This window comes from Leucopleurus acutus (assembly GCF_964270905.1).
Source record: "Leucopleurus acutus genome assembly, chromosome: 5".
Lineage (NCBI taxonomy): Eukaryota > Metazoa > Chordata > Mammalia > Artiodactyla > Delphinidae > Leucopleurus > Leucopleurus acutus.
Window position 1 is genome coordinate 113,858,557 of NC_139147.1, and position 17,878 is coordinate 113,876,434.

At 43.0% G+C, this 17,878-nt stretch overlaps 1 protein-coding gene across 3 annotated transcripts in view; it reads left to right on the forward strand.

Moving 5' to 3' along the window:
• Positions 1 to 4,223: 4,223 nt before the first annotated feature.
• CLRN1 (clarin 1) overlaps positions 4,224 to 17,878 on the forward strand; it is a gene marked incomplete at both ends in the record, with an annotated part of 38,997 nt that continues 25,342 nt past the window's right edge. For all 3 annotated transcript variants that reach the window (XM_082839357.1, XM_082839358.1, XM_082839359.1), the window contains one exon: positions 4,224 to 4,476. In XM_082839357.1, the coding sequence (XP_082695483.1) occupies positions 4,224 to 4,476 (253 nt within the window). The remainder of the gene's footprint in view (positions 4,477 to 17,878) is intronic.

Here is a 17,878-nt window from a genome sequence, read left to right on the forward strand (position 1 = left end):
CAGCAGATAAAGAGAGAGAAATAATCTAGCAAATGGACACATTTTAATACTATAACTTGCGAGAAAAATGTTTTGTAGTTAGAAGGGAGTTAAACGATCGCGTGGTCCATGCTTATCACACTTTAGGGTTGGGATGGGGGGCTCTTAGGGAATAAGGAGCGAGGGGGGTGCCCAGTGACAAAGCTCCTGGGTCCCCACCTCTCCCAATATAAAAGCTCGATTTTTATCTCTTATTACACCCAAGAGTTCAGTTGAGGAAACGGTTTCTCCAATTAAAAATAATTTGAGAATTGCTATACATATAGCCAAGGCCACTCTTTTCATAAATGACTAAAACAAATGCCAGAGAAATTAAAGAATTCTTAATCTAGTGACGGACCTGGAGCCAGACCCTGGAGCACATCTTTCTCCCCAGCTCTCTCTCCACACCCCAACATGCCGTGCTATCTCTTACTCTCAGGGGGCAAATCAGATGAGAATCTCTATGCCTTTGGATTGGAGCCTTTTTTTTTTTTTTTTTTTTTGAATGACCATAAGGAAAAACCAATGAAGCCAAATTAGCGTGAGAAGAGACACAAATACTATATTGGAAGTAAAAACATCGACTGCGGTTGTACTCCTTTCTTGATATTGTTCCCAGTCACACTGGGGAATTATATCATCGTCCAGCACTGGAAAGGGGTCACTGGGGAGGGTGGAAAGACTTAGTTCCCTTTTCTTATGTCACCAAATGTATTGCTATTAAGATTGAGAGAAGTAAAGAATACTTGGTGAAAACTTGCTGACATTAATGACTCACGTTCTCGGAGAGGCTGCAAGGAAAATGGTGTCATCACTGTCTTCCAAGACACTTAAGATGAAATTTCAAAAGAAGGCTGTCAGGCATAATGACTGCCGGGTTCTATTATATCATTCTCAGAGGGTGGATCACACACACTACTATGCAGCTTGTGGGTGGTTGATATTGAAGTTTGAAAGGGAGCTGCACAGAGAGGAGGGGAGACAGGCGTAGGACCTGAGGCGGGCCTTCACAACCGGGAGACATCACCGCTAATGCTCATGTGGTGACTTGGGGTAAAGCTATGATCCACGACCTGGTCTTTCATCTTGGATAGGCTGAAACTTGACCTCATCAGGACAGTTCGACAAGATGCTGCTCTTGGTGCTGAACAGAATTCAGGAAAGTCTGAGCTGTAAGTGGTTGTGCCAGTTTATTAATTTATAATGAGAAACTTTCTCTCAAGTGACCAGATGGCCATGCCTGATACATTCCACCGCTGAGATAGCTGCAAAGCCCAGTCAGTCATCAGAAGGCAGCCGTTTAGAATGGGGTCTGAACCCTGGCTCCGAACCTTGACTGCGCAGTGCAATTACCTGGTGTGATTCGCCATGAAGGCCATACTCGAATATCAAACAAATCTGGATTCCAGGGGTTAGAACCCAGACATCAGCAGTTTTTAAAAATCTCCTCAAGTGATTCCAATGAGCAGCTGAGAACCACTGGCTTAGGGCAAAGAGACCAGCCAGGTCACCAGGAGGTTTCAGGCCTCCTTGTTTCCACACGGGGATCCGTAATTTGTATGTCATAGACAAGTAGTTTTTTTTAACAGGGAACAGATATAGTTTTGTCAATTTTTTAGCTTGCCAGGTAAGATGTTAAAAATTCAACTACTATTATTCCATTAAAGAAAGGAAATCTTAACAAAAATTAGGAAAGACAAATTTCAGAATGAAAGGTGTACTCACTACACTGTATTTATTTTTCTCACGTTTCTACAGATCAGGGAAAACTTCGCTATAGACTGATGCAGACTTAAGAACTGACGTGATCTAACTGCTGTCCACACACATAGTCAGGGCTTTTCTTCTTGGACAGCTTTAGGTACATTTGACAGGGTTTTGTTCATGAAGCCAACATCCTATGCTAACTACCCCTCTCTTACCGTGTCCTTTCTGCAGAGGTATTCATTGTATTGATTAAGTTGTAGGTGATTTCTGCTTCCAGGCTTGGACATGTTCTGTCTCCTCCAATTACAGAATATGTTGATTTAATTAACTTAGCTCTCCTTAGACATCTTAAAGTTTCTGGAATGGGTGTGGCATATGGACCCTCACATAACGGCTTACTAGGGGCACTGGTGCCCCCTTGTTTTGCTAGTAGACAATCATGGCAATTATTCTAAATCCAGTGGAGAATTCATTGGGAAGCCAAATGAGTTGTTTATTCTGTGTGTCAAGTTACACGAAATAAATAGGCTTACTTATATTGTAAACCTAATTTTGAGTGACTCTTCGGAATCTTGTGTGTGCCCTGTCCTGTGGCCATGGTTTATGTTCCCCCCCTCCTCCCCTGAAGGGACATTGGAATGATTGAATTGGTTCTATACTTAGTTGTCTATCTCCAACAAGACAGCCTCTGGCAACTACTAAAAGAGGGTAGCCGTGCCAAGAAGTCCAAGAGTATACCTTAAAGTCCCCCTCAAAGAGCTATTAACCTAAGACTCATTTATGCTGCCAGTGGTGTGGAATCTTCACAGATTAATTTCTTCTAAGCTGCCATGCTTAAAAGTGCATCAAGAGACTAGAAGCTAGCGTCAACAGGTGCTTCTGACCAACTGGGAAAGTTCTATTTGCAGATGTCTGTGTTTTCCAGGCACCCAAGATGTATAACAGATGATGGGCTACCCTGCCGTTACTCCCAGCCCAACCCAACCCAAACTGAAGAGCCGGCCATCTCTTCAAGGTCAAGGGCTGCTACGAATAGCAAATAAAGCTCAGGAAGCCTGGATTTGAATCCAGTTCCACTACTCTCTTGGGCAAGTTGTTTGCTTGTTCTGAGCCTCAGTTTCCTTATCTGTGAAATGGGGATATCATCGTGATCTTCTTCCTCATCACTTTATACACTAATCGTGAGAATTAGATAATTTAGATAAAATACTTAGCAAGGTGCCAGATGTAATAAGTTCTTACTAAAAGTTCAGTTTGTAGGTCAGAGCCTAGCACAATAATGTGGCATAGACATTCATTAAACACTTACACACACACACACACACACACACACACACACAAACAAGTACTATATCTGTTTGCAGAAAGAGGAATCTCACTGGAAATGCGGTTAAAAAGCTGTCACTGAATTCTGAACTTTAGTTTTCAGATCTCGACAATTTAACCAAACTCACTTTGCTATTTAGTATTGCTCACACCTTGGTCTCTTGTCTCTCTGACCAGTTACCTCTGCTGGGACCTGTGCTTTTCAGTGATGAATTCTCAGTGCCTTCCATCTGACTACAATCCATTATTTCCATGACAATGCCTTCGTCTTCTTTCCAGATTCTTGTATTTCTCAGATCCAGAACCACATTCCCTTGCCATTGTCCCAAAGCAGCCAAATGTTTTAAAGGAAAACATTTAGAAATCTAGATATTTGCACCTGCCTCTCCATATTTTTGTGTGCCAGGAAAAAACTGAATCAAACTCTCTATTGACACACTGGTTCTAAATCACTGATCTGGGAGAAAAGGAGTTAGGAGCCCCGGTGGTTGGTCTACGGTGCTTCAGATCCATACAGAATTCCCTTCAGTCCATTATTTTATCCTGCTACAATGAACATTTTCCAAAATCAATTAATTGCCAATATATATGTGTGTGTGTGTGTGTGTGTGTGTGTGTGTATGTGTGTGTATTCTTCCTACCTCTCATGACACTCCTCTTCTCTCCCCACCAAAAGCAAAAACAAAAATAAAAACACATCAATAAATGAACTTCTCAAGTTGCTGAAAATTTACCATAGGAGCCAAGCCCGTTTCTGAAAGTTTCAACTCACCCAATCAGACAAAAGGCAGAGGAGAGGGGAGGCATTCATCAAGTTACACGGAGGACTCCATCTGTTATCTTAGACCTCTGTTACCAAGGGACACAAGAGGAGCTACTTGAAGGCAGTTTGAAAGAGTTTTATTTTACAGATTCTTAGTCCACAGATTTCAAATTAGAAGCGGCAGCAGAAAAGGAGAAAAAAAACAAGTAAGCTTGATGAAGCCACCTTCATCCTGGCATTCTGACATTTAACCTGGTGAGAAACACCATCGATGGTGAAGTTGCCTTTTCAGCGGGGTTCTGTCTGTTCACCTTCCATAATAAATGCAGTCAAAGGGGCAGTCACTTCTCATCGGTCACAAAGGTCTGGTTTTTGAACCTCACCCTCACAAGAGCCATTTCTCATCATGCCAAGCCAACAGAAGAAAGTCATTTTTTGCATGGCTGGGATGTTAAGCTTTGTGTGTGCCCTCGGAGCTGTGGCAGCCCTGGGGACACCTTTGTGGATCAAAGCCACCTTCTTCTGCAAAACTGGGGCTCTGCTCGTCAATGCCTCGGGGCGGGAGCTGGACAAGTTCATGGGCGAGATGCAGTACGGGCTTTTCCATGGAGAGGGCGTGAGGCAATGCGGGCTGGGAGCAAGGCCCTTTCGGTTCTCATGTAAGTAACTATTGCATTTGAATTATTTCATACTTTAGGCAAACTCTTCCAAGTGTTGCAAGAAATTATTTTTAAGGGCCTGGCCCTGTCTATTGCAGGATTTTTTAAACAGGTATGAACTACTTGAAATACCCAGGTCTCTTCTGGACGGTTTCTTCTTCCTAGTTTTTATTATTTCATTCCTGCTATTTTTCTTATGACAATTTATAGTTCATGAGTTGCCAGGGAATTAAACTTTTTGAAAAGACAAGCAATTAAAATTCTTAAATATTAATATTTATGTAAGAAATTATGGGCTCCATTTTTAAAAGGGAGGAACTTGTGCAACAGGAAAGCTGTAAGAGATGATCTTGGTTTTGTTCTTTAAAAAAGAACCAGTGTCATGGGCTCCTTAACCAACTCTAGCTGCTTTTCCCCCTTGCACTGAACTTTGTTTCCTGTCTACACCCTTATTTTCCCTCCTAGGAGCTTTGCTGTTGAAAAATATTCTTTTTCTTTTTTTCCTTACCCAATTTGGATCATTTGACTATAGAAATATAAAATGATATGCTGTGCTAACTGAGAAAGAATTAGAAGCCTGTTTAGGATAGAAAATTTGCCACTGATTAACCTTTGAATCACGTACAGAATGTGAGACAGATTTTCCTGTCGCGATATTTGTGAAATGGAAGTGTTACCTGTAGTATTTACAACCTGTTTATCTTAAGAAGAGAATTTTTTAAAAATTACCATGTGAATAGGCAACTCATTAAATGAAAATTAATAAAAAGTCATTTGTTATATCTCTCCTAGTGCACATTCAGAAATTATTATTATTTCAAAAGGGCTGGTTTGGAACAATCTTATGAAGACACAGCCAGGAAATTACTGCATAAATCACTCTTCAGGAAAGGAGGTTACCAAGTGAGGCATTTAAAATGAATTATTATGTTGCCTGGGTATTTTTTTTCTAGCATAGGTAGAAGGCTAAATTAATTGAATTTATTATTAACGTATGCAGTGTCTAATTAAATTTCAGTGCTGGCCTATTTATATTTCTGCAACATTCCTGACAATTTCTTAGCAGTCATTGGACACCAACCTTCAACTCACGTAGGCGGTTAAGCGATATGAATTTGCATAGGGCTCCAGAAAATCCCCAAGAATTAGTCTTCAGCTTTTCAAGAAATTATCATCTACTAGATTTGATGAAGTGGATACCCACCCTTTTCACTGCGTGGCTTTAGTTCATTAAGGTAATGGGGCTCTTAGAGTTGCTTAGCTTCCCTTAGGGGGGAGAAAAGAACAAAGCAGAATGTCATGTGATTTGCAACTGTATTAAAAAACAAAAAAGGAAAAAAGATGAGTGAACCGATTTAACCATGAGTCATTGGCAGCTAAAGTGTGAGTAACGCTTCTCACAAATGAACTTAGACAAAAGCAGGGAGGCTACAGGGGATTTTTCTGGAGCTTCTGCATTTTGTACAGTGAAATGAAGATAAGCTTTACTCATAGCACAGGACATGTTCCAAAACAATATGTCTTCTAAACACTTACTTCACAGTAAGTGCTATGCCTATCTTGTCTCATGTAATCCTCACAGGGCCACAGTCCTCTCTGGTTCAATGAAGGATTTTTTATGGCTGTGTCCCACGCCGGCCCTGTCTGTAATGAAGCTGTTCTAATCAGGTGCCCCTCTGCTTTCTGTGAAGACTCTCAGAGCTGGTGGGGTTTAAACAGTACCCTAGCCTATCTCACAGGATTGCATTAGTCCCCATGATACTCTTAACATTTTCCCCAGCCTAGTGAAGAAAATCTTGCATTGGACAGTGCAGATTTAGTTGGAGGTTTACTCTGAATAAATTGGGCATTGACAGTGTCCTTATTCTAAATGAATTTTTGCTTGGTTCTGCTGTACAAGTTGATGTGTGTTATGTTTATGTGCAATGTATGTGTCCCTCTTAAAACCCAGATGTACGGTACAACGTGAGGATGAAGAATGGACCAGAAAAATAGTTAGGTGATGTTGTCATATTTGTTCCTATTAAATGTTCCCTATTGACCATTCTATCTCTTTTAATTATAACAAACATCTTCCCTGCCAGCATGCACAATTATGCTGGGAAAACTTCTGCCTCGTTTACTCTGGCTGATTCTCATCCATTTATGGGTCAGTGATTCATCTTCTAGAGGTCACTAGCCTTCCTACCTAGCACACAATTTCATTCATTATAATGAAGGACTGTTTTTCTTTCTAGGCAACACAACTTGGTCAGCTTAGTTTTTCCTGATATGTCACCCGTAAAATTTTAATGATGATGTTTCAACTCTAAATGTAGTCATCAAGACAAAAAGTACTGGTTTTTGAGCGCAGGGTGTGTGGGTGTGTTTCTGTTTTGGTTTGAAACAGTGCAGAGCGTCATCAAAATATGATACCCAAGAATCAGATGGTGTCAATCATTCCTAGATACGCTGATCTCTTCATTGCCAAGACAGTCCAATGAGCTGGGGAAAACATACGGAATAGTTTTTTTGACATGTGAAAAATAAAATTTAACCAATCACGTATCACAGCTCGCAACTTGAGTCATACTTTCTAAAGCATCTTGGACCTTATGATGGAAAATTTGGAAAAAGCTTAGAAGAAATTTAGCTGACTTCCCGTTTTAGAGAAGCAGAGTTTCTCGACCAAATGAGGCATATGACCCAGACAGCAGAGGGAATGTTGAAACTACTTCGGTGAGCAAGCAGGTGGCTTCTCAAACATATTTTGGCGTAGAATAGTTGGGATTCAGGGTCTCTGGGACCAACACTGAGAGTTGGCACTCTGTCTCCATGGTCCCCTGCAGGTGTGACTCCTGTCTCCTGCTGTTCCCACCTGTTCCAGGTGATCTACTTGCATCTCTCCCATCACCCTACCTACACATGGCAGAGCTGCAAAGGTCTTTGATGTACCTCCTTCTAGTAACAATGCCTATCTCTCCCCTCTTCCTTAGCGCACCGCCTGTGTGGAAGCAGGCACAGCGCAGGTAGGAGGGACCCCTATTGAGTTTGAGGAAGACTACCTGGTGGGAGGGAGGGGGGCAAGGAAGCCACCTGTACTGTGTCACCCAGCATGCAGGGCCCCTCTGGCCTTTTAGCTCGGGGTGTGGGGGAGGGGCTACTGTCTAGTCTCACTCACCCATTGAAACAGTCCAGCTAATAGTGATGTTGTTTTCCTCCCATTGGGGGGAAAAAGTGATTAGTGGGATAGCAGATCGTAATGTTTAGGAAACACTAGCATGAAGGGGAAAGCCAAATTCTCACAGTTATATCCTTTCCAGACCTTAATGTTCACTCTGTTATTTCAAATCACCTTGTACTAAAAGTGTTTGAGGATGTGTGTTTCACTGCAAGGAGAACCGGAGCCCCAAGAAGGCAAGGGGATGTGTATCCCGCAAACCATCCCGTTTCTCCCTCAAACCAGGACCTAGCATGACGTCTGTCACAAAGGGGTACTTAGTAAATGTTTAAGCAATTTGCGATGCAATTTGCCACTCGCTGGAGGTTAGACTTCCAGCAAATTATGTCACTTCGTTGGTTTTCAGTTCTTGCATCTACAAAATGGGAGGTGAAACTAGGCTATTTCTAATGTCTCTTCCAGTTCAAACACTCTATGATCTGTATAACAAGGGGCTGGCTGTTCTAGACAAGGCCCTTCCAGCTTTAAATTTGCATGACTCTTCTAGCTTCAGTTGCTTGAAACCCCCACTGACAGATTTTAGCCACCATCATTAGAAGTGGTGAGTTTTGTGTGCCTTTGCTCTTTCATTTTCAAAGCTCCTGATTTTTAAAGTGAAGTATTCTGAGATACCTACCATTTATTAGGACCCAGATGAATTTCATTATCAAAGTGAATGCTTCTTTTTTTTTCCCCCTGTCATAACCTTTTACTTTTTGTGTAGAAAATTGCAGGTTAAAGAAGGAGAAAATGAAAAATGGGGAATTCTGGAATTCTAAGGAAATGGGTTAGTGGGTTCCAAAGAGCAGGAACAGCCATAAACACTCAAGTAATTAAGAGAGAATTATTGAGAAAGCAAAAAAAGGAGAAAATCAAAAGGCGGGGAGAGGCTGCCCTACTTGCTTCCGTTTTTTTCTTTCATTTTTCCCAGAAACTCCTCTTCCATTCTCACTGAAAAACTCCTCTTTCCTGAATCTGATTTCATGAACTGGTAATGGCAAGAAATGAGGAGTGACTAGTATATTTAACACTCCACAGGCATTCTTTACCCAAAGGCAGAACTTAAGCAGAAATTATCCTCAAATTAGCGAGAAATATGGAAAAGGTGTTTTTGAGAAAAGGAACTTCTGGGTCTCCTTGGCTAGTACAGGACAAGAACGTTTATTTCTCTCTCCTCCCTAACAACTACCTCTAATATCCTTACCAGAAAAATAACCCACAAAATCAATTGTAATTTTGCATATATGTGTACACACACACACACACACGCATACACACACCTTCCTTCCCTTTAAATTCCCTTTAAATTACCCTCCACTCTAACAGCCAGTAAAGCCATTGACCTGGGCTTTCCTGAGAGATGAAGTAGAGGCTGACGTGACGGGGCTGCTTCTGAGGCTTTATGTGGCAGGTCCTCAGTGGAACTTCCAGAACTTAACCCTGGAGTGTGAACTTTACCTGTTGGAGGATGACTCCTAAATTGTCCTCACAATTTGCTGCTCTGCCTTCTCTTTTGGTCTCTGAGGGTGACTCATCGTCCCCATGGACTTTCAGAAAATCCAAAAGAAAAAAATACTAATTTCAGCTGCCCGATTATTGGGTGTCTCACGGGTGCCAGGCATTTTGCAGACATGAACTCCAACCCTTACACGGGAGATGTTATGATGCTACTTCTCTTGAACAAATATAGAAACTGGAAACTCAGAGAGATCACAAAACCTTCCCAAAGACACAGACCTAGTAGGTAGCAGGCCTAGGATTGAAATTCTTGATCTGCTCATTCCTCTGCCACATTCTGTCTCCTGACAATACGCAAAAAAGGATGCAAAGAGTTGAGGAAAATGTAAGAGTAGGACTCAGTTTCACCACCTATTTAAAATATTATGTTGGGTTGGTGAGGGTGTGGAGAAAAAGGAACCTTTGTGCACTGTTGGTGGGAATGTAAATTGGTATACCCACTACCCAGTATACTACGGAGGTTCCTCAAAAAATTAAAAATAGGACTACCACACGATCCAGCAATTCCACACCGAGATATTTATCCAAGAAAGCAAAAACACTAGTTCAAAAAGATGTACACATCCCTATGTTCATAGCAGCGTCATTTATAACAGCCAAGATATAGAAACAAAATATCCATCAACAGATGAATGGATAAAAAAGATACGTTTTATATATACAATGGAATATTACTCAGCCATAAAAAGAATGAAATCTTGCCACTTGTGACAATGTGGATCAAACTGGAGGGTGTTATACTTAGTAAAATGTCACACAGAGAAAGGCAAATACCGTGTGTTTTCAATTATATGCAGTGAATTACAAAATACAAACATAACAAAACAGAAACAGACCTACAGATACAGAGAACAAACTAGTGGTTAGCAGACGGGAGTTGGGTGGGGCAGGCAAAGTAGGGGAAGGGGATGAAGGGGTACAAATTCCCAGTTATAAAATAAATAGTTATAAGGATGTAATATACAACACAGGAAATATAGTCAATATTTGTAACTTTGCAGTATAATCTATAAAAAGATCAAATTACTATGTTGTACACATGAAATTAGTATAATATTGTAAGTCAACTATACTTCAATTAAAAAAAAAAAAACCTCAAAGATGAGAAACAATTATGTTGGTGCTTCACAAGAGCTAGTTCTCATATGACCAGGTGATGGTACTTGGCCTTAAGATTTGAATTCATTCATTTCCTCTTTATTTCACATTTCAGTGGCCCTGATATCTCAGTCCCAATCTTTGACCTTTGGAAAGTAAAACTGTCAAGCCAAGCCTGTTTAAGAATCTAGGTTGAGCAGGTCACATGGGTTATGTAAGCATATCACCTTGACGTTGATAGTTTACGTTGAAGGCAGAGATATCTGACCGCACATGCGGTTAGCTGAGTTAAAATCTCTGCCAACGAAAATCTACACGGCACGATCTTCAAAGTTAGCTACTTGGACTACAATAAATATTTCACCACAGCAATGACGAAAATGGCAGGCTCCTTCCTGAGGCGACATGGACAGTTTCAAAACAGAGGCAGGGATGGAAAAAAAACCAAACAAAAAGCAGGTACATTTGATTCACTACAAAAAACTGATAGGTTTTAAATGAGGGATCAGTGGGATAGATGGGATAGAATGAGGATAAATCCAGATCTCTTTTTTCAAAAGATGAAAAATAAAAACTCATTTTAATCTCTGAACTCTATCAGGGTTTTCGTAAAGCTAACGGCATATTGCTTTTAAAAACAAAACTCATCTAAATTAAACAATGACAAATGTGCCTTTCGTCTAGTCGTGCAGCTGAACACCCAGACTGGTTGCGGTGTGATGCTCTCTTATTACAGGTATGATAGCACTGACGAATAGCTGACTGTACCTGGCAGACGAATGTATGCAGGATTCGTATTCCGCTCCCTCTCAGCATGTTATAACTGCGGCAAAGCCATTCTTGGGAGTTATTACCCCAATATAATCATACCCCATGGATTCAGAGCAGTTAAGTGGGTTCTGTTATCAGAGACACAGATGCACCAAAGCATCTGCTGTCCCTCAGCCACTGTGGGTGATTAAGACTCACTCATGGGGCTGCTTCCAATAGGCTGGAGTCAGGTAGATACAGTTCAGCTGAGAGAAATTCAGGCGCGGTACCAAGAAAACTGTATTTTAAATGCTTCTATCATATCATCATGTCTCCTCCTTTTAAGCGCTGGGGTCATGGATTTCATTCTCCCTGACCACGTAGCCATCAGAAGCCTGGCTCAATACCTGGGTGTGCGACTAGGGGTGATATTAAGGGAGATGAATGCATTGAGTTTATGTCAGGGAATGTCTTTTACTGGATTTTCATAATGACTAGCGGCAGATGGGCTGAGGGGAAAGTCAGATCAAGAGCATTTCTGTAAGAAGAAAAGAAATCTTCCTCCTTATTCCCTTTCAAGAAAATGAATAGCTGAGCACCAAGGGGCCAAATACAACTTCTTTTTGAAATCTACCTTTTATGTGAAGGACAAGTTGAGAAGAAAAACAGGACCTCTGAAGCTACCATCACGGCTTTAATCTGGGAAGAAGTGGCGGTACCATTGCTAACATCATTATCAGAGGGGCTGCTTTCATTCTGAGAGCTTCACAGATGGCGTTACCTGCAGTTTACATCTAGCCAGATGAAGACAAATAGGGTCGATGCGACCTAAACCATTAGATCAGTGGTCTGTAACCCTGGCTGTGATTTAGAATCACCCAGGGAGTCTTGAAAACTACTGACGCCAAGGCTCCACCCCAGACCAATTGTATCAGGATCTCTGGAGGTGGGACCTGAGCACCGGATGGTTTAGAAGCTCCCCAAGTGATTCTAATGTGTAGCCACGGTTGAGAACTCTTGCGGCGGATGACGGCAAAACAGGTAGAATCAGGTGAGGCCAAGAGTCAGAAGCCCTCAGTGTTAGGGCTGGGCAGGTCACCAGAATGAGGGCAGTGAGGAGAAGCAGTATTTAGTACTGTTTCCACACAGCTGGGAGGTTTTCTGGTCACATTTGAGTTGGGATGCTTGCCTTCCATTCCTTTAGCTGCATGTTTCTGTGAAGGGTCTCACACTTCATCCACACCCACCTGGCCTCGGAGGGAATGAGAGATCTGATTGATGGGTTTGCAGTAAGCAACTGAGCATACTTGGCTCCCAGCCCCAGCGGCTTCAAAGGCTTCCCCTCTTTCCAAATCTGCCCACCAGTTACCGGAGTCTGCTCTTCCCCTGGCCAGCCTGTGGCTGGCAGGGAGTGGGGGAGAGGCTCCTAACTCAGCGGAACTGGGTGGACGATCTAAACCACATTCCTCAGCACTGTATCAGAAATAAAGCGAACGTCTTGACCTCCACCTGCGTGTCTCCTGTGGAAGGGCTCTGCTCCTTCTAAGAGTCAGGAGCCCTCTTTAGAGGTGTGTCATCAGCCCAAGCATCATTTTAGAAAACCATTACAGAGAATGTGCAGGCAAGTGCACAAGGGAAACAGAAGCGAGAATGGGAACAGTAGATCAGACACTGAGGGGAGTGTATGACAGGTAGCAGATAAGTGGTTAACTCTAAACCCAAAGTTCTTGGATTACGTACAGCAATAGTCACCCACCAGGTCAGGAAAAACAAAAAAACTCTGAGCTACAAGATAGTTTGCCTGACTTCCATGTAATCTAAGGGCTCCTCTGGGAGGATCTTAGGTCCTAATGTACAGATATGACCCCACCTGTGGGCCAAATAACTCCTTTCCCTCCCAGTGATCAAGGTTGAGACTTGAAAATGCCAGCACTCTCACCGCACTGAGTTCTTACATCCACCGCTCTTGGTGGAACTACAACTCTTCTGCCACTCTTGTCATGTTAAAAAATATTTAAGTGATTACGTAAAATTTACAGAGAGCTCCCACATAAATGATCTCACTGTCTCTCAAAAATTCTGTGACTTATTTCTGTTGCCACCCACATTTACGGGTAAGGGAGTTGAGGTAGCAGAGGCCCCCATGAGCAGTAAATGGAAAAAACAGATTAATCTCAGACTTTCCTAATTCCAAAAGCTGTGCTTTTCCAGACCTGCCATTTTGCCCTTTGGTTAATGCCTGGCTATTTTTCTCTCTTCCCACCAGCTCCCCGCCCTTCTTGCTTTGGTCATGCATGATATTCTAACCATCTCATAGTCTTGGTTAGTGCCTAAACATAGGTTTAGACCGGGTTTACTGATTCCTGTTTTAAGAATTGCAGGATGAAAGGTACGACTGCTAGACTGGAATCAGTAAGAGATAAAAAGAGAACAAAGTTTCAGGATAAAATATAACAGAAGAACCCAGGAGATAGAAATAAAATAAATTGTAAGGCAAGTGAAATGAAAGCCATACATTTATAGCAATCAAATAAAACATGGATTAATGGCAAGTAATAAAAGAACATACTTAGCAGTTAGTAAAAACAGTTTTTTTTTATCTTATTACTTTCCAATGACCTACTGAAAACAGTGTAACCTCACATGTAAAACACAAATTCTTTGTAAGTTAGAGTATATGTGCCCTCATTCCTCTCACCCCCCACAAAAAGATCATTGGTGCTTATGTGCTCAAGTGTTCTTCTAGACTCTGAGGACACACAGGGAATAAGAGAAACAACTAAGAATCTAGCAGAAGTGTTTTTAAATAACTGACCACTTATAAGAGCTATACAGGTTCCTCAGTCAAGAAGGGCTAGGTTGTGTTTTAACAACAAACATGCCGAAATGTTATAGGTCTAAATCAACAAAGAATGGGAGTTCCCTGGTGGCCTAGTGGTTAGGATTCCAGGCTTTCACTGCCATGGCCCGGGTTCAATCCCTGGTCGGGGAACTGAGATCCCACAAGCTGCGCAGTGCGACCAAAAAAAAAAAAAAAAAAAAAAAACCAACAAAGATTGATTTCTTGCTCACAGTACGTATTCGTCAGAGATTAGCTATAGGTCTGTTTCAGGATGCAGCCACCGTCCGGAATGTCACCAGCTGTTGCAACAAAGAGCTGTGGAGGCTCTCACACTGGCAACTAAATTCTCCGACCCGGAACTGGCACATGCCACTTCCACTTATATTTTCTTAGCCAAGGTTGTTACATGGGGCCTCCAAAGGGGCCAAAACGTGCAATCCTATCATGAGAACAGAATGGGGAAGAAGCAGAACTATGGATGGGGGAATAGCACCCTTTACCATCACCATGAATGTTGCTGTTCAGAAAGCTCAAAGAAGGAGAATTACTGTCAGGCCAAGGCACAGAGAAATCAGAGGAAAGGAAGGATTAGAGTTAGATTTCACTAACTGGCATTGAACTGAGCAAAGGAACAGCATGGGCCAAGGTATGAAGAGCCTACTGTGGCCAGAGCGCAGAGGGTGCCTGAGAGACAGGTGGAAGAGGAAGGTAAGGCTGGAGAGGGAGCAGGGACCAGGACGTGAGGGACTTCGCGGAACGGAAGCAGTTAGCTTTATCCTGTGGGCATTGGGAGACCCTTTAAGGATGTTTAGCAGGTATGTGTCAGGACAGAAGACGGATTGGAAGACCAAAAGAGAGGTGGGGAGGATAGTCAGAAGGTTCCTCGAAGATTTGGAGGTCCAAACCAAAGCACTGTCAGAGGGCTGGAAAGGGGAGCAAATATTTCCAAGATAATCAGAAGAAAAATCAACAGGACTGCAGTGGTTGGGAGTCCGCCTGCCGATGCAGGGGACACGGGTTCGTGCCCCGGTCCGGGAAGATCCCACATGTCGCAGAGCGGCTGAGCCCGTGAGCCATGGCCGCTGAGCCTGCGCGTCCGGAGCCTGTGCTCCGCAACGGGAGAGGCCACAACAGCGAGAGGCCCGCGTACCGCAAAAAAAAAAAAAAAACAAAAACAAATCAACAGGACTTGGTGACAGAGGATGAACCCCAGATTTCCTCTGGAGGGACGGTTGTGACCATCCACCAAGCTAAATACAGAAGGGGAACATTTAGAGAGAAGATGGAATTACTTTGTGTCATGTTTAATGAGGTTCACTTATGGGCCAGCAACAAGAGACATCCATCAGTTACGCAGATCTGGAGGTCGTGAGCGAGGCTGGGGCGGAGGCACAGTGCCGGGAATTGGCAGATTGGAGGTGGCAGGTGGAGCTCCAGCTGAAGAGGAGGCTTCCCAGAAGGGGATCGAATGAGAAGGCAAAAGAAGATGTGTTCTGGAAAAGAGCAATATTTCCGGGTAGAAGAGGAGGGACTCGAGAAGGAGACTGAGAGCGGATGATCAGTGAGCTGGGAGGGAACTGGCTGAGGGGGAACCGTGGGAGGAGCAACCTTCAACCAGGAAGCGACGGTCAACAGTCCTGACCACCACAGAGGCATCGCGTGCAGGACAACGAAGATAGCCCTGGGACTCTTCCAGACGATCATGGGGGACCTTTGCTAAAGCAGTCCTGATGGAGTGGTCCTCCTTTAAGAAGGGAGGTCCTTGGGGCTTCCCTGGTGGCGCCGTGGTTGAGAGTCCGCCTGCCGATGCACGGGACGCGGGTTCGTGCCCCGGTCTGGGAAGATCCCACATGCTGCGGAGCGGCTGGACCCGTGAGCCTGCGCGTCCGGAGCCTGTGCTCCGCAACCGGAGAGGCCACAGCAGTGAGAGGCCCACGTACCACAAAAAAAAAAAAAAAAAAAAAGAATGGAGGTAAGGTTGGCCTGGACCAAAAAGAAGGGTGGCCCTGGGGTACTGAAAAGCTGAGGTAATTCCTCTGATAGCCTCTGTTTTCTCTGTGAAATGGAACAGTTCGGTTCGCTAGATATTTTCGAGCCTTTTGTAGGCCAGGCAGACAAGACTAAGGGAAATGGAGTGGGGATGTGACAGTTGCTTAAAAGCGGGGGGAGGTTTGGAATGTCTGACGAGGGACAGAAGAGGGAAAGACTGGAAAAGGCTTTGCAGAAATGCGGGTGCCACAGATCAGAGGCTCAAGGAGAGTGGGAGTCCAGAGGCAAGACATACAGCCCAAGGAGTAGAGCCTCCCCCCACCCCGGCCAAATGACAGCAGGAGAGTAACCTTCCGAAAGAGAGCATCCCTGTGACTGCGTTTTTACTCCCGGTCATTAACCTGTGACTTCCTCAGCTCTGTTTCATAATAGTAGACTGTAGTCATGAGGGTACCACAGCCTTCCTCTGTGCTGAGCAAGCTATGTGATATGGATTCCCTTTCTCTCCTCTCCCTCCTGTGACGTGGCTGCCTTCTATTCTATTGGTAGAGTCAGTCCAATGACTAGTTTCTTCCAGCTCTGTTTCTGACTCGATATCTTGTCAGAAATCTCCACTTTCCAGACTTCACAGAGGGGAAATTGAGCTTTGAACCAGGAGTTTAACATGTATGTTACAGACTGTAACTCAACATCCTTAGGTTCCCTCGACCTTTACGTATCTAGATAGCCTTCTCTTAGAAAGCATGCTGGCCCAAGTAATTCTTTTCCTGGGAATTCATCCAGAAAGGTTATTCCTGCTCACCACCCACCCTCATAATAAGAGAGAAAAAGGTTTGTGCTTGAAAACGTTCATGGAAGCATTAGCTATAATACCAAGATAATGGAAGGCTACCTAATGGACAATACTGCATCAGTTTGATGGAAAATTCATGTAGTTATCTAAATGGTAGTTATGAAGACAATCTGTATGACATGGGAAATGCTTATATTTTGAATAAAAAGAACAGAAGGTGGCCTTAAAACTTCATTATGATTATAGTAATGTACGAAATAAATATTAAGATGGACTAAAGGTTTGAAAGGAACAAAAATAAAGGAAAAGCTTTGCTTTTTATGTTGGTGAGACTGTGAGTGAAATTTGTATCTTAATTTCCATTTCGCTCTTATAATAATGTTGTTCAATTATAAGATCCCTCCATAAACAGTTGGACCTTTGCTCAAACTAACAGAAATATGGAGAGAACAAGTCCATCTTCCCCCATCCTCCTGCCCTGCCAACAAAAAAGAGCTGTGTCATGTTCAAGTCTGAGATGGATTCTTTCACAAATCCCAAACTTTAAACCTTATTATTAAACAGCCATCAGTTTCCATCTAACATGTTGACAATCTCCCAAGTATGTCGGATTAAAATTTTTCTTTTAATAAAGAGATTTGAAATTCCACTCCAGTTGCCAGCCAGGTCTTTCAACTTCTTAAAAGGAAAAAAAAAAAAAAACAAAAACCCACACTGGCTCCTATCATCCCTTTGGCAAACTATTCTATTTTATTTCCGCATTGTCCCAGATTCTCTCCAAAAACTCAATTCAGCTTCTATTACCACCAACCCCAGAAACAGCTTATATCAAGGTCACCAGTGACTGCCTGACTCAAAGGACAAATTCTGGTTCTCAACCAGAAACTCCCAACACACTTAAAACTGCCAACCCCCTTCTTCTTCTTCTTTGGCCCTGAGGTCGCTATCCGTATGGTCCTCTCCTCTCCTTCCTTCCCTCCTCACCGATGTGGCACTAACTCCTTTCCATCAGAATCACTGGCTTTCACCAAGAAACCCCAAATCTGCTAACCAGACTCCATCCCTGCGTCCTACTCCAAGGAAAACGTATCCATCCAACATATCTGTGTCCAGAAGCTACATTATGCATTCTCCACAGCAGCAGGACCCCCTAAGGAGGTGAAAATGGATTCTTGGGGGCAAGAAAATATCCCTTACTCCTTAGAAAGTACGT